The sequence below is a fragment of the Phocoena sinus genome, chromosome 3 (assembly GCF_008692025.1).
Source record: "Phocoena sinus isolate mPhoSin1 chromosome 3, mPhoSin1.pri, whole genome shotgun sequence".
NCBI classification, from domain to species: Eukaryota; Metazoa; Chordata; class Mammalia; order Artiodactyla; family Phocoenidae; genus Phocoena; species Phocoena sinus.
The window spans coordinates 74511302-74538415 of record NC_045765.1 but is presented as its reverse complement, the minus strand read 5'-3'; the positions used below and the strand labels follow the sequence as shown (position 1 = coordinate 74538415).

The following is a 27114-nucleotide window of genomic DNA, read 5'->3' as shown; positions in this document are numbered from 1 at the left end:
AATGCTGGAGAAAGTGTGGAGATAAGGGAACCCTCCTACACTGTTGGTGCAAATATAAATAATTGGTGCAGCCACTATGGAAAACAGTATGGAGATTCCTTAAAAAAATAAAAATAGAACCACTATATGATCCAGCAATTCCCCTTCTGGATATTTATCTAAAGAAAATGAAAACACTAAATCAAAAAGATATCTGCATTACCATGTTGAGTGCAGAATTATTTATAATAGCCAAGATATGGAAACAAAGTGTCCATCAGTAGGTGAATGGATAAAGAAATTGTGATATACATGCAATGGAATATTATTCAGCCATAAAAAAAGAATGAAATCTTGCCATTTGTGACAACATGGATGGACCTCCAGGGCATTATGCTAAGTGAAATAAGTCAGACAGAGAAAGATTAATACCATATGATCTCTCTTTATATATGGAATCTTTAAAAAAAAAATAACAAAACAAAAAAACCTAAGCTCATAGATACAGAGAAAAGATTGGTGGCTGCCAGAGGCAGGGGATGGAAGGGGGAGAAATGGATGAACTGTTTTTGTATTTTTTAGTTTAAAAAAATTGAACAAAAAAGTAAGTAAAATTTTTAAATAAAAAATGTTTCCAAAGGAAAAAAAAAATCTCCCTACATTCAAACTTAATCCTTGAAGGCTTAAATATTTCAAGTCAATAATGGATTAAATAATTTGTAAATTCAACAAAATTTTATTCAAACATTTACTGTACATCTTAACTATGTACCAGACATTAGGCACTTGGGACAATAAAAGAGAGAAAGATTACTGCCCTCACTGAATGTGTATGTTTTCACTGTGCCAGAAAAAAATTTTTTTAAGTTCCTTGCTTCCTATGAACTATTATGGATGATAGGAAAAAAACAGATCAGATAACTACACATCGAACCTTATTATTTATCATTATTTATAAATAATGAACATTCATCTTAAAATAAAAATCAAACTACTTTTACAATTTATATAGATCTAAGGAAGAAAAATTAATATCTGAATAAATATCAACAGGTAAATTGGGTATAGGTTTAGGGAATAACGATTAAGATATGTCACTGACAATATCATTGTCTTGCTATGTGATCCTGACTGTGTCAGAGGTTTTCAATTTCCTTCTTCATAGAACTAGTAATAAGATACCAAGAAAGTTCTGGTGAATAACTACTGAATCACAGGCAAATGTAATAAAAATGTAATTTTTCAACTAACTTATAACAGAATGACCAAAGTAAGAGCTGAGATTTTTTTCCCTCTTCAACACTTACAACACATTGAAAATGTATTGTAAATACTGTTCTCTATCACTGGGGTTTATCTTCTTTAAAATCTATACAACAAATTAATGTTCATTATATTCTTAACATATAAATGGAATTTTCAAATAATTTCCCTGAACAAATTTTATGAAATAAGCTTTTTCTTCTTTTCTCAATAAGGTTGTAGAAATAAATACGTAGGCTTCCTGTCAGACTAGGACTGACTGGCTTCTGAAGTGAATGCTGTAAAACAGGGGTAATCTGTCACTCTGGGTATGCTATCTTTGACAGCCTGCAGGGAAATAAAATTATATCTGACATATGACTAGAGATGCTAAAACCTACAAAAACATCTTCCAAAAGTTTAATTAATATTTGAAAGTTTAATTAATTTCTAACATAATATTCACTGAAAGCTATTTTTCTCATAGTACTAATAAGGCATACTTTAAAGATTAGTGAATATGGGACTTCCCTGGTGGCGCAGTAGATAAGAATTCGCCTGCCAATGCAGGAGACACGGCTTTGATCCCTGGTCGGGGAAGATCCCACATGCCGCGGAACAACTAAGCCCATGCGCCACAACTACTGAGCCTGTGCTCTAGAGCCCACATGCCACAACTACTGAGCCCACGTGCTGCAACTGCTGAAGCCCACGCGTCTAGAGCCCGTGCTCCACAATAAGAGAAGCCACCGCAAAGATAAACCCACACAATGCAACAAAGAGTAGACACCACTTGCCACAACTAGAGAAAGCCCACACGCAGCAACAAAGACCCAACATAGCCAAAGATAAATAAAATTAAATCTTAAAAAAAAAAAAGATCAGTGAATAGATTTACAAGAATCACTATCTTTAAAAGAATTTCTTTTACCCACTAAACAAAAGCAAATGTAGAACCCAGAAAGATAATGCACCTCAAGTTTTCCAACACTCGACAAAAAATTTTTAGTCCCATAGACTGAAAAAGCAAAGAACAAAGAGTTTCATCACTTTTCAATAGATCAGTTGAATAGATACACTGCATTACACATAAAAATGGCAACAACTTTCTAATTTTAAAACAGACTTTGAAAAACGAAATGCCACAGTGCCCTCTACTGTCACTTTAAAGAAACTTAAATAATCTGTAAAATAAACTCTAGGTTTTACATTTTTGAAACTATATCCAATATAATCAATGAAAGAAGAAACAGCTTTTCGTTATTAATATAATATTATAATAAAATTTCATCTCATAAAGAGAAGCAATCTCAACCATGTCTGATTGCTTCAAGTGTAAAAGAAATGATATTCTCATAACCCCTTAAATCTGTTTTTTATCACTGCATTATTTTATTTTATAAATGCCTTCAGGAGTAGAGGAACAATAGACTTAGAAAAAAAATCACTGTTATAGGAGAGGAAGTAACTCTCTAAAGATAATAACTATCTTTAAATGAGACATATTGACCTAGGCATGCTTAGAAGAGTGGTGTCCAAAGTGAGTTAAGTAAAATATCCCAATGAGGTGCAAAAAGATAGTATCAATATTATCACTTCTATTTATAATTAAACAACTAATATTTAGTACATAGAATAACACTCCCTCTGTGAGATGGTATATCACATGGTAATGTGTCAGGATATGCAGTATCCTAATAGAAAAGGAGGAGTTTCATAACATGAAGTGTTAACAGCACCCACGAAGAAACTATATATACCCACGAAGAGTCTATACTGAAGAAATTCTAATTACATAATCACAAATAAATAAGTATATGGCAGAGCTGTTCCTTTCTTACTGCTACTTCAAACTCTTCATTAGAGTTAATAAATCTAATCAGATGACAATAACTTTAAAAAGTAGAAATTATAAAGATTATTTGAACTATGAAATCACATCTTACTATCAGTAAGTTACAATCATAAACCTTACTGCAAGTATATATTATGTCTCAAAAGTACTAAATAATAAGACTAGGACCCCATCACAATTAGCAAAACATTTTTAAATAGTTTATTTCACCATTATCTCTTCCCTTTTATCTATGTTTTTTTATGGTTTAAGAGGCAAGTCATACATTAGTATATGATAAATGTATATTATCATAGATAAATATGTATACCTATTAGAATTACATCCTAAATATTTTAACCAACTGTGGTATGTATTCAAAATAATTTAGAAATCACTGGCCTAGAGATAAGCTTGTTCCTACTACAAGATCTATAACTAAGAAAAATTTTAGTAAGTGTTATTATATTAAAGAAGCCTTCAGGGCTTCCCTGGTGGAGCAGTGGTTGAGAGTCTGCCTGCCGATGCAGGGGACATGGGTTCGTGCCCCGGTCCGGGAAGATCCCACGTGCCGCGGAGCGGCTGGGCCCGTGAGCCATGGCCGCTGAGCCTGCGCGTCCAGAGCCTGTGCTCCGCAATGGGAGAGGCCACAACAGTGAGAGGCCCGTGTACCGCAAAAAAAAAAAAGCCTTCAGAGGAGCCAGATGCTTGGAAAACAAAAGCCTTGTGTCCAGAGAGATGACTATATACAGCATCTATATAAAGCCCCTACTAGAGATGCAATGACAAAGTGACAGATCAACTGAGAATCTTGTCATAAAGTAATCATCTATAGTCAGTTATCCTATTATTTACTTTGTCTTCTTATATCGAAATAAAACAAATATAAAAAAAAATCTTTCTTAATAGCAAGTTAAGTAAATCACTCTTTGCTCTACAAACTCTTATTTTATACTTTCATAATTTGTCTTAAATATTTATTACATAGACATGTTTTCCCTCACATTCAATTCACTATGAATTCTAGAGGAAACAATTTCTTAATTGTTTTTCTATGACCCAAGCTGTGCCTTTACTGGATAATGAATTAATAATGATTGAATGAACAAAGACTACCCACATGATTCATCAAATTAAGCCTCCAGATCCATGTGCAGCAGAATTCTATGCTCCTTAGCCATTGGTCAACTAAAGGGGACAGCATGAATGGCCATCCTGACAAGCAAGGAGTCAGAGGTTAAATTGTCCCAAGGACCAGCTATACCTCAGCAGAGATATTTTACAAAGAATAGCATAGAGTGAAGGGACCGTGTTACTAGAAAACATCTTCATTTTCTTTATTCTTTCTCCTCCTTTCCCTTGCCTAAAAGCTGTCTATATTTTAAAATGCAGATTTGGAATACCTGAGTTATTAAGGAAATATTCCTCCTAAATTTATAAAAAGGTCCATTTCTTCAAAAAAGCAAAAGAGAATTGAGAATTTTCTTTGATATAAGAGAGAAAAATATATAAGGTTTAAGATAGGGTTACTTTACTACATAAGAGAACACAAGAATGCTATGAATAAGCCACCGATTTTGATGTCCCTAAAGAAAGTATTTTTCATCAATGGAATATTTATTTGTAGCTGGAAAGTTGAGTATTTTAAAAGCCCTAGGATTATAAACTCTCCATCATGAGGCAATTTAATTATGGTGACCTGCAACATTAACACACACAAAGTTGTTTACTTGCCCTTAATCTCTGAATCTAGAAAAACTACCCAAACAGGGAAGAAGATGACTACAAAATAAACCAATTTTGTAAATAATAATAATGATAATTCATGGAGGAGAAAAAGAATGAGGGAGGAGGGAGAAAAAGAGGGGAAGGAAGAGGAGGAAAGAGAAAAAGATAAGAGATGAGAACAAGGAGGAAAGGGAACGAGGAAGAATTTAACAACTGCACAATTTTGTGCAAATGTGCATATGCTATAGGCACTATGCTAAATACTTTACCTTCATTTAATTCTTACAAAACCTGTCAAACAAAGGTAGTATTATTGCTCTAATTTACAGATGAAGAAACCAAGGCTATGAAAGGCTAAATAACTTTCTCAAGAGAAAACAGAGCTGGGGCTAGAACCCAGTTCTAATTCCAAAGTGTATGCCCTTAATCAATACATTTTGTTGATTCCATATAAGCATTTAATGTCAATAAAAAGTCTTAACATAACTCTGTAGAGCTTCCCTAGGTCCCAGAAGGCCTAGCACTAAAATTAAAATATTTGATGATAAATAAACCTAATAGGCTGAAAGAGACAAGGAAGAAGAAAAAGTCAAAGTCAAAGAAAGGTCAAAGAAAGAACATTCCATCCAAAAGCAGGAGAATACACATTCTTTTCAAGTGCATATGGAACATTCTCCAGAATAAATCACATGCTAGGCCACAAAACAAGTCTCTACAAATTTAAGATGACTGAAACAATATCAAGCATCTTTTCTAAACACAAAGGTATGAGACTAAAAATCAAGTACAATAAAAAAAATCTGCAAAAAACACAAACACATAGAAACTTAATATGCTACCAATGTGTCACTGAAGAAATCAAAGAGAAAAGCAAAAAATATCTGGAGACATATGAAAATGGAAACACAACAATTCAAATCTATGGGAAACAGCAAAAACAGTTCTAAAAGGAAGGTTTATAGCAATACAAGCCTACCTCAGGGAATAAGAAAAATCTCAAAAAATCAATCTAGCCTTACATCTAAAGGAAGTAGAAAAAGAACAACAAACAAAACCCAAAGTTAGATTCAGGAGAAGATGGTGGAAGAGTAGGATGCAGAGATCATCTTCCTCCCCACAGATACATCAGAAATACATCTACACATGGAACTGCTCCTACAGAACACCCACTGAATGCTGGCAGAAGACCTCAGACCTCCCAAAAGGCAAGAAACTCCCCACGTACCTGGGTAGGGCAAAAGAAAAAAGAAAAAACAGAGACAAAAGAATAGGGACGGGATCTGCACTAGTGGGAGGGAGGTGTGAAGGAGGAAAGGTTTCTACACAGTAGGAAGCCCCTTCGCGGGCAAAGACTGCGGGTGGCGGAGGGGGGAAGCTTCAGAGCCACGGAGGAGAGCACAGCAACAGGGGTGCAGAGGGCAAAGCTGAGAGATTCCCGCACAGAGGATCGGTGCCGACAAGCACTCACCAGCCCAAGGGCCTTGTCTACTCACCTGCCAGGACGGGCGGGGGCTGGGAGCTGAGGCTTAGGCTCTGGAGTTTAGATCCCAGGGAGAGGACTGGGGTTGGCGGCATGAACTCAGCCTGAAGGGGTTAGTGCGCCACGGCTAGCCAGGAGGGAGTCCGGGGAAAAGTCTGGAGCTGCCGAAGAGACAAGAGACCTTTCCTTGCCTCTTTGTTTCCCGGTGTGCGAGGAGAGGGGATTAAGAGCCCTGCTTAAAGGAGCTCCAGAGATGGGCGCAAGCCCCGGCTATCAGCGCGGACCCCAGAGACGGGCATGAGACGCTAAGGCTGCTGCTGCAGCTACCAAGAAGCCTGTGTGCAAGCACAGGTCACTATCCACACCCCTCTTCCAGGGAGCCTGTGCAGCCCACCACTGCCAGGGTCCCGGGATCCAGGGACAACTTCCCCGGGAGAACACACAGCATGCCTCAGGCTGGTGCAACACCACACTGGCCTCTGCCGCCGCAGGCTCACCCCGCATCCGTACCCCTCCCTCCCCCCGGCCTGAGTGAGCCAGAGCCCCCGAATCAGCGGCTCCTTTAACCCCGTTCTGTCTGAGCGAAGAACAGACGCCCTCTGGTGACCTACACATGGAGGCGGGGCCAGATTCAAAGCTGAACCCTGGGAGCTATGCGAACAAAGAAGAGAAAGGGAAATTTCTCCCAGAAGCCTCAAAAGCAGCGGATTAAAGCTCCACAATCAACTTGATGTACCCTGCATCTGTGGAATACCTAAATAGACAACGAATCATCCCAAATTGAGGAGGAGGACTTTGGGAGCAAGATAGATTATATTTTCCCCTTTTCCTCTTTTTGTGAGTGTGTATGGTTATGCTTCTGTGTGAGATTTTGTCTGTATAGCTTTGCTTTCACCATTTGTCCTAGGGTTCTGTCCATCCTTTTTTTGTTTGTTTGTTTTGTTTTGTTGTTCACTATTCAAAACTTTTTTTCTTAATAATTATTTTTTATTTTAATAACTATTTTATTTTATCTTACTTTTTTTTTATTCTCCTTCTTTCTTTCTATTTATTCTCCCTTTTATCCTGAGCTGTGTGGAGGACAGTCTCTTGGTACTCCAGCCAGGAGTCAGAGTTGTGCCAATGAGGTGGGACAGCCAGCTTCAACACTGGTCCACAAGAGACCTCCCAGCTCCACATAATATCAAACAGTGAAAATCTCCCAGAGATCTCTGTCTCAACACCAACAACCAGCTTCACTCAACGATGAGCAAGCTATAGTGCTGGACATCCTATGCCAAACAACTAGCAAGACAGGAACACGACCCCACCCATTAGCACAGAGGCTGCCTAAAACCATAAAAAGGCCCCAGACACCCCAAAACACACCACCAGACGTGGACCTGCCCACCAGAAAGACAAGATCCAGCCTCATCCACCAGAACACAGGCACTAGTCCCCTCCACCAGGAAACCTACACAACCCACTGAACCAACCTTAGCCACTGGGGACAGACACCAAAAACAACAGGAACTACGAACGTGCAGCCTGTGAAAAGGAGACCCCAAACACAGTAAGATAAGCAAAATGAAAAGACAGAAAAACACACAGCAGATGAAGGAGCAAGGTAAAAACCCACCAGACCTAACAAATGAAGAGGAAATAGGCAGTCTACCTGAAAAAAAATTCAGAATAATGATAGTAAAGATGATCCAAAATCTTGGAAATAGAATAGAGAAAATGCAAGAAACATTTAACAAGGACATAGAAGAACTAAAGAGGAAACAAGCAATGATGAACAACATAATAAATGAAATTAAAAATACTCTAGAAGGGATCACTAGCAGAATAACTGAGGCAGAAGAACGGATAAGTGACCTGGAAGATAAAATAGTGGAAATAACTACTGCAGAGCAGAATAAAGACAAAAAAATGAAAAGAACTGAGGACAGTCTCAGAGACCTCTGGGACAGCATTAAACACACCAAAATTTGAATTATAAGGGGCCCAGAAGAAGAAGAGAAAAAGAAAGGGACTGAGAAAATATTTGAAGAGATTATAGTTGAAAACTTCCCTAATATGGGAAAGGAAATAGTTAATCAAGTCCAGGAAGCACAGAGAGTCCCATACAGGATAAATCCAAGGAGAAACACGCCAAGACACATATTAATCAAACTATCAAAACTTAAATACAAAGAAAACATATTAAAAGCAGCGAGGGAAAAACAATAAATAACACACAAGGGAATCCCCATAAGGTTAACAGCTGATCTTTCAGCAGAAACTCTGCAAGCCAGAAGGGAGGCATTTCATTTTGCTTATCTTACTGTGTTTGGGGTCTCCTTTTCGCAGGCTGCAGGTTCGCAGTTCCTGTTGTTTTTGGTATCTGTCCCCAGTGGCAGGACATGTTTAAAGTGATGAAAGAGAAAAACCTACAACCAAGATTACTCTACACAGCAAGGATCTCATTCAGATTTGATGGAGAAATTAAAACCTTTACAGACAAGCAAAAGCTGAGAGTTCAGCACCACCAAACCAGCTTTACAACAAATGCTAAAGGAACTTCCCTAGGCAAGAAACACAAGAGGAGGAAAAGACCTACAATAACAAACCCAACACAATTAAGAAAATGGGAATAGGAACATACATATCAATAATTACCTTAAGTGTAAATGGATTAAATGCTCCCACCAAAAGACACAGACCGGATTAATGGATACAAAAACAAGACCCATATATATGCTGTCTACAAGAGACCCACTTCAGACCTAGAGACACATACAGACTGAAAGTGAGGGGATGGAAAAAGATATTCCATGCAAATGGAAATCAGAAGAAAGCTGGAGTAGCAATTCTCATATCAGACAAAACAGACTTTAAAATAAAGACTATTACAAGAGACAAAGAAGGACACTACATAATGATCAAGGGATCGATCCAAGAAGAAGATATAACAATTGTAAATATTTATGCACCCAACATAGGAGCACCTCAATACATAAGGCAAATACTAACAGGCATAAAAGGGGAAATCAACAGTAACACAATCATAGTAGGGGATTTAACACCCCACTTTCACCAATGGACAGATCATCCAAAATCAAAATAAATAACGAAACACAAGCTTTAAATGATACATTAAACAAGATGGACTTAATTGATATTTATAGAACATTCTATCCAAAAACAACAGAAACACATTTTTCTCAAGTGCTCATGGAACATTCTCCAGGATAGATCATATCTTGGGTCACAAATCTAGTCTTGGTAAATTTAAGAAAATTGAAATCGTATCAAGTATCTTTTCAGACCACAATGCTATGAGACTAGATATCAATTACAGGAAAAGATCTGTAAAAAATACAAACACATGGAGGCTAAACAATACACTACTTAATAACGAAGTAATCACTGAAGAAATCAAAAAGGAAATCAAAAAATACCTAGAAACAAATGGCAATGGAGACACCACGACCCAAAACCTATGAGATGCAGCAAAAGCAGTTCTAAGAGGGAAGTTTATAGCAATACAATCCTAACTTAAGAAACAGGAAACATCTCAAATAAACAACCTAACCTTGCACCTAAAGCAATTAGAGAAAGAAGAACAAAAACACCTCAAAGTTAGCATAAGGAAAGAAATCATAAAGATCAGATCAGAAATAAATGAAAAAGAAATGAAGGAAACGACAGCAAAGACCAATAAAACTAAAAGCTGCTTCTTTGAGAAGATAAACAAAATTGATAAACCATTAGCCAGACTCATCAAGAAAAAAAGGGAGAAGACTCAAATCAACAGAATTAGAAATGAAAAAGGAGAAGTAACAACTAATACTGAAGAAATACAAAGGATCATGAGAGATTACTACAAGCAACTCTATGCCAATAAAATGGACAACCTGGAAGAAATCGACAAATTCTTAGAAATGCACAACCTGCCGAGACTGAACCAGGAAGAAATAGAAAATATGAACAGACCAATCACAAGCACTGAAATTGAAACTGTGATGAAAAATTTTCCAACAAACAAAAGCCCAGGAACACATGGCTTCACAGGCAAATTCTATCAAACATGTAGAAAAGAGCTAACACCTATCCTTCTCAAACTCTTCCAAAATATAGCAGAGGGAGGAACACTCCCAAACTCATTCTATGAGGCCATCATTACACTGATACCAAAACCAGACAAAGATGTCACAAAGAAAGAAAACTACAGGCCAATATCACTGATGAACATAGATGCAAAAATCCTCAACAAAATACTAGCAAACAGAATCCAACAGCACATTAAAAGGATCATACACCATGATCAAGTGGGGTTTATCCCAGGAATGCAAGGATTCTTCAATATATGCAAATCAATCAACGTGATACACCATATTAACAAACTGAAGGAGAAAAACCATATGATCATCTCAATAGATGCAGAGAAAGCTTTCGACAAAGTTCAACACCCATTTATGATTTAAAAAAACCTGCAGAAAGTAGGCATAGAGAGAACTTTCCTCAACATAATAAAGGCCATATATGACAAACCCACAGCCAACGTCGTCCTCAATGGTGAAAAACTGAAAGCATTTCCACTAATATCAGGAACAAGACAAGGCTGCCCACTCTCACCACTCTTACTCAACATAGTTTTGGAAGTTTAGCCACAGCAATCAGAGAAGAAAATAAAATAAAAGGAATCCAAATCGGAAAACAAGAAGTAAAGCTGTCACTGTTTGCAGATGATATGATTCTATACATAGAGAATCCTAAAGATGCTACCAGAAAACTACCAGAGTTAATCAATGAATCTGGTAAAGTAGCAGGATACAAAATTAATGCACAGAAATCTCTGGCATTCCTATACACTAATGATGAAAAATCTGAAAGTGAAATCAAGAAAACACTCCCATTTACCATTGCAACAAAAAGAATAAAGTATCTAGGAATAAACCTACCTAAGGAGACAAAAGACCTGTATGCAGAAAATTATAAGACATTGATGAAAGAAATTAAAGATGATACAAATAGATGGAGAGAGATACCATGTTCTTGGATTGGAAGAATCAACATTGTGAAAATGACTCTACTACCCAAAGCAATCTACAGATTCAATGTAATCCCTATCAAACTACCACTGGCATTTTTCACAGAACTAAAACAAAAAATTTCACAATTTGTATGGAAACACAAAAGACCCCGAATAGCCAAAGCAATCTTGAGAAGGAAAAATGGAGCTGTCACCCAGGTTATTATAGTAAAAACATTATTGTAGTCACAGATGGAAGGAAAAAGTTAGTGCACTTACCCTGAGGATCAGAGAGATGTATTACTGGCAGCGCCCATCATATTTAACTCATCAGTCTGAGCTGTGTATATCAAGTGGAGATGACAATACCAAAAACTCAATTAGTAGGTTCAATTTTAGCTGCCATGCTAGATTTATCAGGGGCATGAAAGAAATATTAAGATAGCAGAAAGGGTTCTGTGGTCGAGGCAATGTGGATGGATATATAGAAAAATATTTGACAATCTTTTTATCTCCTGTAAATGCCAGAGAGTATCTATCACAGAAGAGGCACTATTCAACCAAGTAGGCAGAATGACTCAGCCAGTTTGCATCAACCGACCTCAGTAAACAGCTACACTGATGCTGTCATGATGGGCACCTGAACAGAATGACCATAAGTAAGGAGGAAGGCCATGTATGAGCGCTACAAGTGAGGTGGATGGACCTAGAATCTATCATACAGAGTGAAGTAAGTCAGAAAGAGAAAAACAAATACCGTATGCTAACACATATAAATGGAATCTAAGAAAAAAGAAAAAAAAGGTCATGAAGAACCGAGGGGTAAGACGGGAATAAAGTCACAGACCTACTAGAGCATGGACTTGAGGATATGGGGAGGGGGAAGGGTAAGCTGTGACAAAGTGAGAGAGTGGCATGGACATATATACACTACCAAACGTAAAATACATAGCTAGTGGGAAGTAGCCGCATAGCACAGCAAGATCCTTACTTATGATAATTGCTGCATTTTTTCAGTGATTTCTTTCTTTGAGGGTTTGTATTAAAGATTCAATTTCAAGTACATTAAGGGTGATATATATGCTTTGTTAACTACTCAGATAACTGTGTACCTTCAATTTTGTGGAAATTGGAACTCCTGTGCATTGCTGAGGGGAATGTAAAATGGTTGCAGCTGCTATGGAAAACAGTCTGGCAATTCCTCAAAAAGTTAAACACAGAACTACCATATGACCCAGCAATTCCACTCCTAGGTATATATCCAAAAGAATTAAAAGCAGGAACTAGAATAAATATTTGTATACCAACGTTCATGGCAACACTATTCACAATACCCAAAAAAATGGAAACAAACCAAGTGTCCATCAACAAAAGAATGGATAATAGATAAATTAAGATGGCATATACATACAATTCAGCCATAAAAATGAAATTCTGATATATGCTATAACATGGATGGACCTTGAAAGCATTATTCTTAGTGAAATGTCAGACAGAGAACAAATATTGTGTGATTATACAAAGTATCTAGAATAGGTAGATTCATAGAAACAGAAAGGAGAATAGAGATTACCAGGGGCTGGGGGGAGGAGGGGATAAGAAGATATTAATTAATGGGTACAGAGTTTATACTGGGGATGATGAAAATTTTCTGGGTATAGATAGTAGTGATAGTTACACAACATTATGAATGTATTTAATGTCACTGAATTGTACACTTATAAATGGTTCAAATGATAAATATGTTATATACATATTAACCTGATTTTTTTTAATTGACCTGCCAAATAACAGATTTACATAAACAAGTAGATCATACACATCTCTTTTTTTTAAGATTTTTTTTTTACAGCTGTTTTAGATTCACAGCAAAACTGATGGGAAGCTACAGAGATTTTCTATATACCCTCTGCCCAAAGACATGCATAGCCTCCCCATTATCAATATCTCCCATCAGAGTGGTACATTTGTTACAAATGATGAACCTACAATGACATTTTGCATAGACTTTTAAAAATAATTTTTAACTCTATTGAGTCTCTGTTGAGTCACAGTCATTACATTTTTTTTCCTTTAATTCTTTGAACCTATTATAAGAGTTGCTTTGAAGTATTTTTCTACTATATCCAAAATCTGGATCCACTCAAAGACAGTTTCTATTTGCTGTTGTTTTCCCTGTATGTGAGTCACACTTTCCTGTTTCTTTGCATGTCTAGTAAGCTTTGGTTAAAAACTAGACATTTTAGACAATGTAGTGTAGAAACTCTGGATTCTATTTAATTCTTCTGGATGCTGTTCTTTGGAAACTTGCCTGGACTTAACCTGCAGACTCCCTCCTCTTGTAGTGTGCAGTCACTGGTATGTCTGTTCAGTTTTCTTTTCTTTTTTTTATTCTTATTTTTATTTATTCCTAGGGGTCACACCTGTGAGATCAGACACATTTCTATCAGGTCAGTCTCTCTAACTCTTCGCAAGGTCAGGAGAATCATTCCATACCTTTCCATTTTTTTCCTTGATTAATCCTGGAACACTTCTACTTACTTCACTTCACTGCTCCCTTTTTCCCCACAACTTTTCCACTAGGCTTCCAGTAGACAAAAAACAAGAAACAAGCAAACTAAAAACTCAGCAGAGAAAAAAAAAAACCTATCAATCAATAATACCTTCAAATTTGCCTTTCTAATTGAAATGTGAAGAGCCACCAAGAGAAATGAGAAGCTGACCATAGGCAGGTAAAGGATTCAGGAGGTAAAAGGTGGACCTTAAAAAAGACAATAATTAAAATTGCCCATCCCAAAATAATTAAAAATAGCCATGGACAAAGGAAAAGGAAAAGAATCTATGGATTAGAAGAAGGCAAAGGAACACCTCACTGGAAGTATGTATTATATGCAATAGGAAAACAAAGAAAGTCATACTGTTCATTTTAGTATAATTCATTATTACGTGATGCAGTAATGAAAATATGAAAGTTAAAGCAGCTCTGCCTCTACTACTCACCTGACCTTATGAATATATCAAAAAGAATAACTATTTAAATCAGAAAGTTGTCGTATATAGTAAATAAAAACATACATGTAAGAAAGCACTTTGTAACCTGTGAAGTCTTTTAAAATAATGCCAAATTTATTTAGATACAGAGAACAAACAGGTTGTTGCCAGAGGGGAGGTGGGTGAGAGGATAAGTGAAAAAGGTGAGGGAAATACAAGATGTACACACTTCTAGTTACAAAATAAATGTTACCTGTATGAAATGTACAGTGTAAGGAATACAGTCAATAATTATGTAATATCTTTGTATAGTGACAATGGTAACTAGACTTATCATGGTGATCATTTTCTAATGTATAGAAATATCAAATCATTATGTTGTACACCAAGAACTAACATAGTGCTAAAGGTCAATTATACTTCAAGAAACAAACTTAAAGAAAAAGATCAGATTTGTAGTTACCAGAGGCGAGGAGTGGTGAGAGCAGGAGAATTGGATGAAGGTGGTCAAAAGGTACAAACTTCTAGTTGTAAGATAGATAAGTATCAGGGATATAATGTACAACATAATATAATTAATACTGCTGTACATTATAAATGAAAGTTGTTAATCAAGTAAATCTTGGGACTTCCCTGGTAGTCTAGTGGTTAGGATCCGGCACTTTCACTGCCGTGGCCCAGGTTCAATCCCCAGTCGGGGAACTGAGATCCCACAAGCCACGCAGAGTGGCCTAAATAAATAAATAAATAAATAAAGTAAATCCTAAGAGTTCTCATCACAAGGAAATTTTTTTTTCTTTTTCTTTTATTTTTTATCTACATAAGATGATAGATGTTCAATAAACTTAATCATTTCATGGTGCATGTAAGTCAAATCATTATATTGTACGTCTTATACAGTGCTGTACGTCAATTATATCTCAATAAAACTGGAAGAAAAAAATAAAATACATTAGCTATTTTACAAAATAAATGAAAAAGACAAATTTTAGACTAGACTATTAAGGAATATATTCTCTCACTACATAAGCACTATCAGAGTTATGAATTATTAATTTGGGGCAAATGTAAACATACTTAAAAAATTAATGTGCTTTGATATTCTTTGAAGAAAACTTCTATCTATTAGAGGGTAATAATAATGTTCTTATTTTTCTTGGGGAAAATAAATCAAACATTTAGAAAGCTCTAAAGTAGTTTCTTAAAATTGGTCACTCCTCTTTGGAGACTTAATTAAGAAAAAATTCCCTCTTGAGATATATCATCTTTGCTCAACTTTGAACATATGATTAGTTTCCCACATATCTTAGGAACGAACTAGTTCAAAGAATAAACATATTTTCTGTATTAACAAGAAAGAACAAATTAACTTAGTTAATGCACAAAGAATTAAATTTGCAGACTATCAAAATTTTTACCCTAAAAATTACCATCAATAATCTAGTTTATTTTAAATTTACCAAAACAGTTGGTTTTCTAAGTGTTGATACCAATTCAACAATCTTAATTATTGTAAACTAATTGCTTGGGAATTACCATTTTTCACTTCTACCTACAAAACCTGCAGACTGATTTACCCTCCTGCTCAGGCTGACCAGCCCACAATGACGTACATGAGACCCAGATCAAAAAGCAAATGCCCAGGGATATTAGCTCGGTGCTTTGTGACAGCCTGGAAGGGTGGGATGGGGAGAGTGGGAGGGAGGGAGACGCAAGAGGGAAGACATATGGGAACATATGTATATGTATAGCTGATTCACTTTGTTATAAAGCAGAAACTAACACACCATTGTAAAGCAATTATACCCCAATAAAGATGTTAAAAAAAAAAAAAAAAAAAAGCAAATGCCTATGAGAGGCAGGCAGTTAATCATAGTTGAATTAAGCAGGAATGACTGGGAACAATGATGACCTGGACAGATCACACCCAATCTAAAGGCACAACCAATACTCCGCTCAGCCAACTATTTTGCTCAGGCAGTTGGCCCCCAAGCTCCTAGATCTTCCCATTCTCACAGAAAACAGAAATCTGGATTTTGATATAAAACATCTTCATTTTTAACTATTAGCAACTGGTAATTTAAAATTGGTAAAAATATAGTTTTAAACAAAACATCTGTGGGGCTGCCAGTTTGTGGCTCCTGTATTCTTCTTAAACACCTGCAACCTTCCCTGCTTCACTTTCTCATTATTTTATCCCCATCACCTTCTTCTCCAGAATAACCAAGCCTAAAGAATACGGAAAAGGTTAAGACATGGAATAAAGAAGCTAGACGTTGTTAAAGGGTACAAAATTGGAACTAGAAGGGGAACAAATGCTGGAGATCTAATGCACAGCATTGTGATATAGTCAACAATACTGTCTAATATACTTCAAAGTTGCTAAGAGGCTACATCTTAAGTCTTCTCAGCACAAAAAAAGAAATGATAATTAGGTGACAACAGCTAACCACTACCAGTGATAACCATACTGCAATACAGAAATGTATCAAATCAACAGGATGTACACCTTAAACTTATACAAAATTATACAACAAATATCTCTTAATTTTTAAAAAAAGGAGCTAAAGAATACCAAAGCTCAGGAATCCTGTTACTAAGCTTGAAGTAAACATACTTCAGCTTAAAAAGTATGAAAATCAGAGCTACTCCTGCAGCCTTAGTGGCTGCACTTCAACTAGTGACTACATCCACTCGGCAAACAAAATCATAAGGCTTCTTCAGCAAGCGTGGAGCGTAGAGCAAAGCCAAGCATTTGCAAGAGCTTGGAAACCAAGTGGACTGGAGCTGGAGACCCAACTCTGCTACTTGATTGTTACCTCTACCTTCTTATCATTTAAAAGCTAATGATATCATCAATTCTAGAATGCTGTTATGAGAAATAAATAAAATATTACACATAAAGCACCTAGGCTTGGTGAATAACCTGCAGATGACCAGTGCTTAATAAACGGGTGCTAAATATATTGATGTGGCTTATTATAATCCTTACAACTTTGTACTTTCGTAAGAAGAAAGCACTGGAGAGAGAAAAATTTCTGTCTCAGGGCCTGTGTCAGTTTGTGTACATGTTCTCCCTGCTGTCTTCCTCCCTCAGACAAATTAAAAAATACTCTGTATTTAGACATTATTCCATTATTCTTATGATCAATGAATTTCAAGTGGTTTCTAACTCTTGTCCTCAGGCAGGAATATAAACAGAAGATATAAAAAAAAAATTAAGATGTCTGGCATTTTACTGGAATAAGGCCCTAACTCTTCCCAGTCAAGCCTTTTACCACTGTATCACCATTCAGTTTGCATTTTTCTTAATATATAAAACAGAGTACAAATTGTGATAAAAGCCACCTATAGAAGTCAAGTTGTAACCTCCATTCAAATATAAAAATACTTCAGCAGCTGTTTTGTTGGGTTCTAGTGCTTTAGGCTCAAACTCCCTAACACAGTTTATTTGGCCCTTCCCAGTGCAACCACCATTAATCGTGGTATAATCGTCTCTCCTTCCTTTCTGCCAAGCTCTCCAAATACACTGTACTCTATACAATGTACTCCTGTACATGCTGTTCCTTCTAACAGGGACACACTTTTTATAAAATCTGTATCTTGCAATAACAAGTTAGTTTGGGATCTTTTAAAGAATATTTCATTAATGTTTAAGATATGTTGTATTTCTAACGAGCAAGATTCTGCTGAGAAGTTAAATTGAGTTTGCACTTCCTGAACAAAACCAATCTCTAGAACTCCTTAGGCTGTGACAATTATAGTAATGTGTTTAGAGAAATGAATAGTGTTTTAAATAAATGGCCAAATAATTGTGACTTACTGATCACTCAAATCTAAGAATGCATTTTAATTTTAAAAACTATTATAAGCATAAATGTAAACAAGTTCACTCAGGGAACTAATTAAAACCCTAACCGCCTAATAAAATAAAATATAAAGAGCTATAAATATTATACTGATAACACCTAAATATTCTCCATAATTCTAGAACTGCACTCCAACCAATTAAAACAAACAAAATGCACAGCATGCCAAGGGAAAGAGTCTGTAAAAGGTAGAAAATTTCACTAGAAAAAACAAAGTGCAGAAATGTCGGAATGAATTATAATGCTAAAGGATTAACTAAATGAAACTAAAAACAAGCTAAAATCCAGCAAGTCATGTTTATTTTTTAAACAGTAGATCAGGTTAGAGGGTAGAGAGGGATGAAAAGGCAGAGCCAAGAGGATTTTTAGCGCAGTGAAAACACTCTGTATGCTATCAATACTATAATAGTAGATATATGTTATTACAAATTTGTCCAAACTCAAAATATGTATAACACCAAGGGTGAACCCTAATGTAAACCATGGACTTTAAGTGATAATAATGTGTCAATGGAGTCCATCAATTGTAACAAACGTACCACTCTGGTAGGGGATGTTGATAACTGGGAAGCTATGTATGTGTAGGGGCAGAGAGTATATGGGAAATCTCTGTACCTTCCTCTCAATTTTGCTGTCAATCTAAAAGTGCTCTAGGGCTTCCCTAGTGGCGCAGTGGTTCAGAATCCGCCTGCCGGGCTTCCCTGGTGGCACAGTGGTTGAGAGTCCGCCTGCCGATGCGGGGGACACGGGTTCGTGCCCCGGTCCGGGAAGATCCCACATGCTGCGGAGCGGCTGGGCCCGTGAGCCATGGCCGCTGAGCCTGCGCGTCCGGAGCCTGCCCGTCCGGAGCCTGTGCTCCGCAAAAAAAAAAAAAAAAAAAAAAAAAAAAACCGCCTGCCAATGCAGGGGACACGGGTTCGAGCCCCTGTCCGGGAAGATCCCACATGCCGCGGAGCAACTAAGCCCGTGCGCCACAAGTACTGAGCCTGCGCTCTAGAACCCACGAGCCACAACTACTGAAACCCGTGCGCCTAGAGCCCATGCTCCGCAACAAGAGAAGACACCACAATGAGAAGCCTGCACACCACAACTAGAGAAAGTAGGGCACAGCAACAAAGACCCAATGCAGCCAAAAATAAATAAATAAAATAAATAAATTTTTTAAAAAATAAATAAAATAAAAGTGCTCTAAAAAATAAAGTCTATTAATGGGGCAGAGAGGAGGAGATAAGAAAAATTATAAATCTTTGCTAGCCATAGAAGACTAATTTTTAAACTATTATAACTAGCAGTTCTGAGTAGACTAAAAACTACATGATAAAGTTAGCATAATTTAGCTCTGGATTTGTATTTGAAATACTTTTCTTTCCACCTCCTAGTGAGAGCCCTTCGAAGCATTTTTTTTTTCTTGGGGGGCTGTGTTGAGTCTTCGTTGCTGTGCACAGGCTTTCTCTAGTTGCGCGAGCGGGGGCTACTCTTCGTTGCAGTGCACGGGCTTCTCATTGCGGTGGCTTCTCTTGTTGCGGAGCACGGCCTCTAGGCGCATGGGCTTCAGTAGCTGTGGCACGTGGCCTCAGTAGCTCTAGAGCGCAGGCTCAGTAGTTGTGGCACACGGGCTTAGTTGCTCCACGGCATGTGGGATTTTCCCAGACCAGGGCTCGAACATGTGTCCCCTGCACTGGCAGGCGGATTCTCAACCACTGCGTCACCAGGGAAGCCCCAAAGCATTCTTAAATGCTATCTCCTAACAACTTTAGACAACTTATTTAAATAAATTGTATTCACACACCCCGTCTGTTCCAACACACAGTCTCTTTTAGACACAAATTATTCACCCTCGTCAAAGGTCTAGTGAGTATCTACTGCACATAGTACATTCAGAAAATATAAAAATATCCTTACACTCAAGATCCTTCCTCTGAGGTCTTACAATTCAGCTCTGGGAAAAGGTCAAAATGGCCCTGGTAAGAGACTCCAAGTATGCAAATGCTAAAGACAATCAACCAGCCGGTTCTTCTGTTCCCCTTCTTCGAACACTTCTCTCTTGGCTGAATCCTTCTTATCTTTCAAGTCTCAATATAAAGGCTATCTCTTCACAAATCTTTCCTGACACCATCCTGCTATTTTCTGTGGCAGAATCCCACTTCTTTCATTGCTGTTCTTTTTTTTTCCAATCTGTAATTACATATTTAGTTGCTTGTTTACTGGTTTATCATCTGTATCCAATAACGAACTGAACACTCTATGTGGACAAAGACTCCACCGTATTACCAGTAATTAGCAAAGCACTCAGTACTCAATGATTAAATGAATGCGTACATCTGGTGCTCAGGAGAAAGGTCTGAGCTAGAGAGACTGGAGTAGAGGTGATAACTTAGCCATGAAAACTGGTAAGATCACCTGTGAGAAGTGTGTGGGGTTAGAAGAGAACCTAGAACCAAGACCTTGAGGTAGTCCAACATTTAGAGTTTTAATAGAATAGGCAAAGAAGACTAGGATACAGAAGTCAGATAAATCAAAGCGAAACCAAAGAGACAGTGTTTCAAGGAGTGAGTATTTCAACTGCAGAATTCTGCCAAGAGGTCCAGTAAAAAGTGAACAGAAAAGGATCCATTAGATTTCACCTCATTAAGGTTAATGGTGACTTTAGTGAGAGCCATTTCAGAGCACCTAGAATCTGAGGACAAATTACAGAGTGATTCCCAGGTGAGGAAGTAGAGACACTATCTAATTAATTGTTAAAAGTGTGAAAGACAACAGAGAGGTAGTAACCAAGAGAAATGATCCTGAACACCCAAGAGGTAAATATAATAGTATATCTGTATAGCATGAGATTCAAACAAGCAGGGAAAGCAATCCTCACAATCCTGAAAGTACACCAGCATAATTCAAACGGTCAAATAATGTTAATTGTTGGTGTTGCTAGTTTAATAAATTGTCTCCCCATTAGACTATAAGTGACCCAGTGAGCGCAGAGATAACGTATGTTTTATCCATGCCTAGGTTTCTAGGAACCTAGAACAGTGCCTGCCACACAGTAGGTGCTCAATAAATATTTCTAAGTGAATTCATAATTCTGAATACAATGTCAACTACTGGAATAGCCACCTTGATTGTCTCCTCTGATCCATTTTTTTTTCTTCTTACTGTGAGATGACTATGTCACGTAAGCATAAACGTGTTTTCACAAATATTACTGTCATTACGCCTTACTTCCCCTACCAGACATTCAAGCTTCTTGACAGCGGAACTTCTGTCTGCTCATCCCATGACCCGCTCAGTGTCTTGCAGGAAGAAGTAAGGCTAAATAATCCTGAACCTGGAGAAATGGCTTCTTACGAAAGAGCTGTGACAGGTATTTCACAGTGATTCCAAGGTCAACCAGTGGACCCTGCCGCCCCAAGCGCGGAGAGGCCAGAACCAGCGCTCCCCTGGCCTGGAACCTCAGCTGCCGCCTCCCCGGCAGAGGGCGCGGCAGCCACCGCGATACACATCCCCCTCCAAGTCGGCCGCCAGCCTCAGTCCCCGCCCCCGCCCGGCGGTCACCTGCAGCGGCTGCACTCGGGCCTCCGCTCAGCCGGCTCCACTGGCAGTTCCCACAGGCCGTCCGCACTAGCCCCGTCCGCCTCCGCGTCCAAGGCAGTCGCCGCCGGGGCTGAGCCGCCCTCCCGCCGCTCCTCCTCGTCCGGCTTCTGAGACCTAGAGGCCCCGGGTAGCCGCGCGACGGGGTCCCTGGGTGTTCGCGCCTCTTTCTGCAGCTCCATGGCAGGCGCTCAGGTCCGACCGTCACATTGAAGCCCCGCTGCCGCCAGGGGGCGCCACAAGCTGGAGAAACCAGCCTCCGCCGCCCGGCGCCACGCACGCACGCCACGTACGGGGGGCGGGTCTACGAAGCCCAGGCTGGAGACCCCGCCCCGCAGCGGACAAGGAATGAACCCATTGGTCTGTGCCCTGTGGGCCAGTTCACCTAGAAGCCGGAAGGGAAGTGTGGATTCTCCTGGGGAGCAGATGAGGTTAGGAAAGCTTCTCGGGGAGAAGTAAAGGAATCCTCTAAAAACACCTCAGGTGGCAAACTTGAATGTACTTTCCTTGTTTTCACCCCTTTAAAAGTGAAAATATAATGGAATTCTGCGTTTTCCCCCTTAGGATGGCAGTTTAAGAATTAGCTGCGTGACCGCGTGCAGTAACAAAGACCCAATGCAGCCAAAAATTAATTAATGTAAAAAAATTTTTAATAAAAATTTTAAAAAAGAATTAGCTGGGTGAGTGCGCACAGCGGTCTCAGCATCTGATGTACTTGATCAGCTTGTGTACTTGTTTCAGGCCTACAAAGGAGAGGCTGTACCGATTGAAAGTTGAATTCACGGCTGGTCTGTTTCAGCGGCTTTCTTGCTCTAGAAGGGCAGGGACCTGTGTCCTGTGTCTTGTACTTGGTATTTCTACTCGTCATCAAGCATACTGTTTTACGCTAGACACTAAACATTTGTTGAAATGCGGTTTTTAAATTGTCCGAGGCCACTAAGATCAAAGTAAGAGAGCTGAGATTTCATGTATGAGGGGAAAAATAAGCCACAGAAAAATAACTACCTTGCCCAACTTTTTACAGCTCTGGAAAACAGCAATATAGCCCGCAGTTTTTTAAAAGCCAGAATGAACTTTACGTTAGAATGAAAGTGGCACTACTTCTTGCCCTATATCGGTGCTGATTGTTTTCATTTAATACTTTGTTACTTCTACCAACATTCATCGTTTTAAACAAAAATATTAAGTTTTTACCAGTCATATGAGCTAAGTTTTGCAATCATAATTATCTTGATTCTAGAGCTATTAAAGTTTAAATAAAAAACAAAGATTTATCACTAACAGTAATAGAGTAGTATTGTATTTCTTAAAGTGTTTATCTCACTATTAAGTTTTTAGTCATCTTAAAATCAAGCCTGTAGGGCTTCCCTGGTGGCGCAGTGGTTGAGAGTACGCCTGCCAATGCGGGGGACACGGGTTCGTGCCCAGGTCCGGGAAGATCTCACATGCCGCGGAGCGGCTAGGCCCGTGAGCCATGGCCGCTGAGCCTGCGCGTCCGGAGCCTGTGCTCCGCAACGGGAGAGGCCACAACAGTGAGAGGCCCGCGTTCCGCAAAAACAAACAAACAAAAACAAAAAGTTCAAACCAGAGATTCCTTATAAAAGTTCAAGCAATACAGATTTAAAGGATTCTATATGGTTAGTCACTACTCTTGCTAGACTTATACAAATAATCAGGTCAAGTTTACTAAATCTAGACTTACTTTGCAAACAAATTAGTCTTAATTCGGCTATCTTTGTTAACAGGGTGAGATTTTAGAGAGAATAGTTAGGTTTCAATTAAATTATAATACATACTTGTAGATATTAGATTTTTTTGCTATTAACTTTCCTTGAGGTTTTGTAATTTACCTAAAAACTAGACTGAATTTTTTTAGTTTTCTCCAATATCTGGCTACGACTCTCTAAACTAACTTTTCCAACTTCTTCCCATCCATTTGACTTGGAATCACTGAGACTTAAAACTTTTCCTGAAGCCCTGCAAACTGAAGCTAAACGACTTGATATAAACTTCAGAGAAATTGCCACAACAGCTTATATTTAAATAATCCTTGTGCCTGTTACTGTATGTCACTCAGAAAGTTTACCTGAACACCCAATGACATCATCAGAGACGTTTCAAACTGCAGAAGATGCTTGGACACTGATATCTAGAAATCCTCTTGACTGACTGCCCCCTGGGCTAAAAAACTGGTTTATAATCTGCTCCAATTCTTAACCTATGTTTTTCTTTTGTTTCCATAGAAGTTCCTCTTATTAAATACCCGATTCCTTGCACCATAGACCTGGCTTTGGGAGCCCAGATGCATTACTGAAATGAGATACAACTGTTTAAATGACCTGTTCTCAGAACTAAGAAACTGGTTCAATGAAATGGAGGACTCTGCTAACCTGTTCTCTCTCTCCACCATCACCAGCTCAGCTTTGACTATGTGAAACTTCCAGGGAAGTTTCAGAGGAGGGAACTGTTGGAGCCCAGAGTAGCTTGTACAAAGTGTGCCTCAAGGGCATATTGATTATTTTGAATTAAAATTACTTAAGAAACAGGCAACACAAGAGGGACACTCTGACCTTCCTGTCTCCCTGAAAGCAGGAAATCAGTGTTTCATGTGAAAGGTGCACCCCTGCATCTGGAGGTAGAAGGACACCCTTGTTGTCAAAGATAAGGAATTCCAGCCTAGAAGCCTGTGTAAACAAACATTGTTACTTCTTTAATTTACTACCTCAAGCCAAAACTCTGTTTAGATTCTTCACTAATAGGGCATTCAAAACCTACACTTCATTGTCCTGCCAATTCCTCACAAAGTCACCTAACAAGTATAAAAAATGCCTGCTTTGGCCACTTCCCATGTCTCATTTCTATGAGACCTCCATGCACATGAATTAAAATTGTTTCTTTTTCTCTGTTAATCTGTCTGTGTCAATTATATTATTAGTCCAGCCACAAAAATTCAAGAGGGGTAGAGGGGGAAATATCCCCCTCCCCAAATGGTTCTTTTTGGCTGGGCCTGAGAATTAAATCGACATAAGACAGATCAAAAGGAGAAAAGAATACAAATTTTTTTAATGCAAGCTTTTTGTCACACGAGACCCTTCATAAGGAGTAAGATCCAAAGATATTATGACACCAACTTGTTTTTATATTAGGTTGAACGAAGAGGCAGTCGTGGAAAAGTGACTCAACTATGTGGGCAAGCTAAAGGAAGATAGGAATTATTTTAACAAAGTCTGTTTGGATGATAGCATTCTCTTGATCTTAACTTCCTGTCCTTGATGATTAGAATGTACCTTCCTTCTGGTATAGGGAGGATACCTTTCACATAGGAATTTCACTTCCTGCTTTTAGGGAAAAAAAAGTAAAGTCAGAGTGGTTTTCTTCTATCTGCAGTTTTTCACATGGCTTTAACTCAAAGGAGTCAATATGCCAGAGAGGCATATATTTGGGGAAGCATGTTCTGAACTCATCCCTTTCCTCTATCTTCAAAGCCAGTAATGGCAGGTTTTGAGTCCCTTTCGTGGTTTGACTCTCTCCTGCCTCTTCTTCCGTACTCACATCTCTCTGACTCGCTCTCTGCCTTCCTTTTCCACTTCCTTTTCCACCTAGATAATCCAGGATAATCTCCCTATTTTAAAGTCTACTGATTAACTGCTTGATTCTATCTCCAACCTTAATTCCCTTTTGCTGTGTAAAGTAACATAGTCTCAGGCATAACACCAGGGAGTGCAGAACTTGAGGGCCAAAATCTTACCTTCCATATCTGCACATCTAAATCTACGGATGCAATTCATACAAACTTCACATGGAAAAGAAAAAGGAAAAACATATACCCAAAGTATTACTGATACTTACACCAAGGTACTGGGATTAGAAGTCTCTGTGTGAGTGTGATTTTCCTCTATCTTACAAATGTTCTGCACAATGACCATGTAAACCACATTTTTAGAAAGAAGAATTCAGAACATTAACAACTAGATATCAGAATATTAAATGGTATGATTAATGGCAAGTAATATAAAGTGGAAGATGGTTTCTATTAATTCCATTCCTTGTTTTCCTTAGGCTACCTTTCCTTAAGACTGTATTTTTGGGTCTTTTTTATGTGAATTAGTAGTGAGTCTAGTGATTCTTTTATTTAATGCAAGTTCCCTAAGTACATGTGTCATGATTATTTTGACATAAATTGTTCTTAAGTGACCCAGTTGATGATAGGGAGGTGATTGCGTTTCCCTCACCCCCAAGTCACTGGACCCTTTGGTTTTCCTCAAGGATCTACTCTAATTTTTGTATTTCCTGACTGTGCAGTTATGCTTTCATATTTTCTAAAAATTCTAGGTTTAATTAACTTGGAAATTTATTATCCCTTATCTACACATACAACTTGGATCCTCTGCTCACAGGATTTTTTTTTTTTAAGCATCTTGTTTGCTTAGATTTGTTTGTTTTACCAATTAGTTTTGGAGACACTCATTTTTTTTTTTTTTGCGGTACACGGGCCTCTCACTGTTGTGGCCTCTCCCATCGCGGAGCACAGGCTCCGGACACGCAGGTCCAGCGGCCATGGCTCACGGGCCCAGCCGCTCCACGGCACGTGGGATCTTCCAGGACCGGGGCACGAACGCGCGTCCCCTGCATCGGCAGGCGGACTCCCAACCACTGCGCCACCAGGGAAGCCCGAGACACTCATTTTTACATTTTGAATTAAATATCCCTGCATAGAGTTAAATAATTAAAATTTATAAATCCAATTCAGATGACTGGCAAATTTTTTAACTTAACTATTTTTATGGCCAAGAATTACCTCTATTATTAGAAACAACTGAGTTTTAGAGCAGGAAGGGAATGTGAAGATCATCTAACACCGTGCTTTTTCAGCCTGTCTTACATGGGAATCAGAGGAAGAGCCCCACCCAAAGCCAATTAAATCAGAGCCTGGAGAGAAAGAGGGAACCCCAGGCATCAGTATTCTCCTTGCAGCTTGAGTTGAAAACCACTGATCCTAAGATCCAGCTTTTTTTTACAGATGAGGAAGCTGAGGCCCAAAGAGGGGAAATGGCCAGGTAGAAAGTTTAAAACTCCTGACTTCTAACCTAGTGAGTTAGAAGTCAGGAGTTTTAAGGTCCCCTGACCTTGTTGTTCTCAATCTTTGCGGTGTCAGGGAGCAGAATTCGCCACCCTAAAATGTCTCTTTAGCATGCAGATGATTTCAAGCTGAAAAAATGATCAAGGCCCAAGACTCAGGAAGAAACTTTGATTTTCCCCCTAACTGCCTAAAAGAATGTAGGTAGATGACCTGTTCCAGTTACAGATAACTAGGAGACAGGAAAGTCTGTTTGCTAGAATTCCTCTGTGTCCCACTGACTCTGCACGGCCCAGCAAACATTTGTCTGCCAAACATTTGTTTTTCTACCTAGAA

General features: G+C 38.5%; 1 protein-coding gene across 1 annotated transcript in view; it reads right to left on the bottom strand.

The window, feature by feature from the left end:
- DTWD2 (DTW domain containing 2) overlaps window positions 1-21967 on the bottom strand; it is a 97308-nt gene extending 75341 nt beyond the window's left edge. Inside the window, exon 1 of the mRNA XM_032627602.1 lies at window positions 21666-21967. Coding sequence (XP_032483493.1) covers window positions 21666-21883 — 218 coding nt within the window. The 5' untranslated portion in view covers window positions 21884-21967. The remainder of the gene's footprint in view (window positions 1-21665) is intronic.
- Between the last annotated feature and the right edge of the window lie 5147 nt (window positions 21968-27114).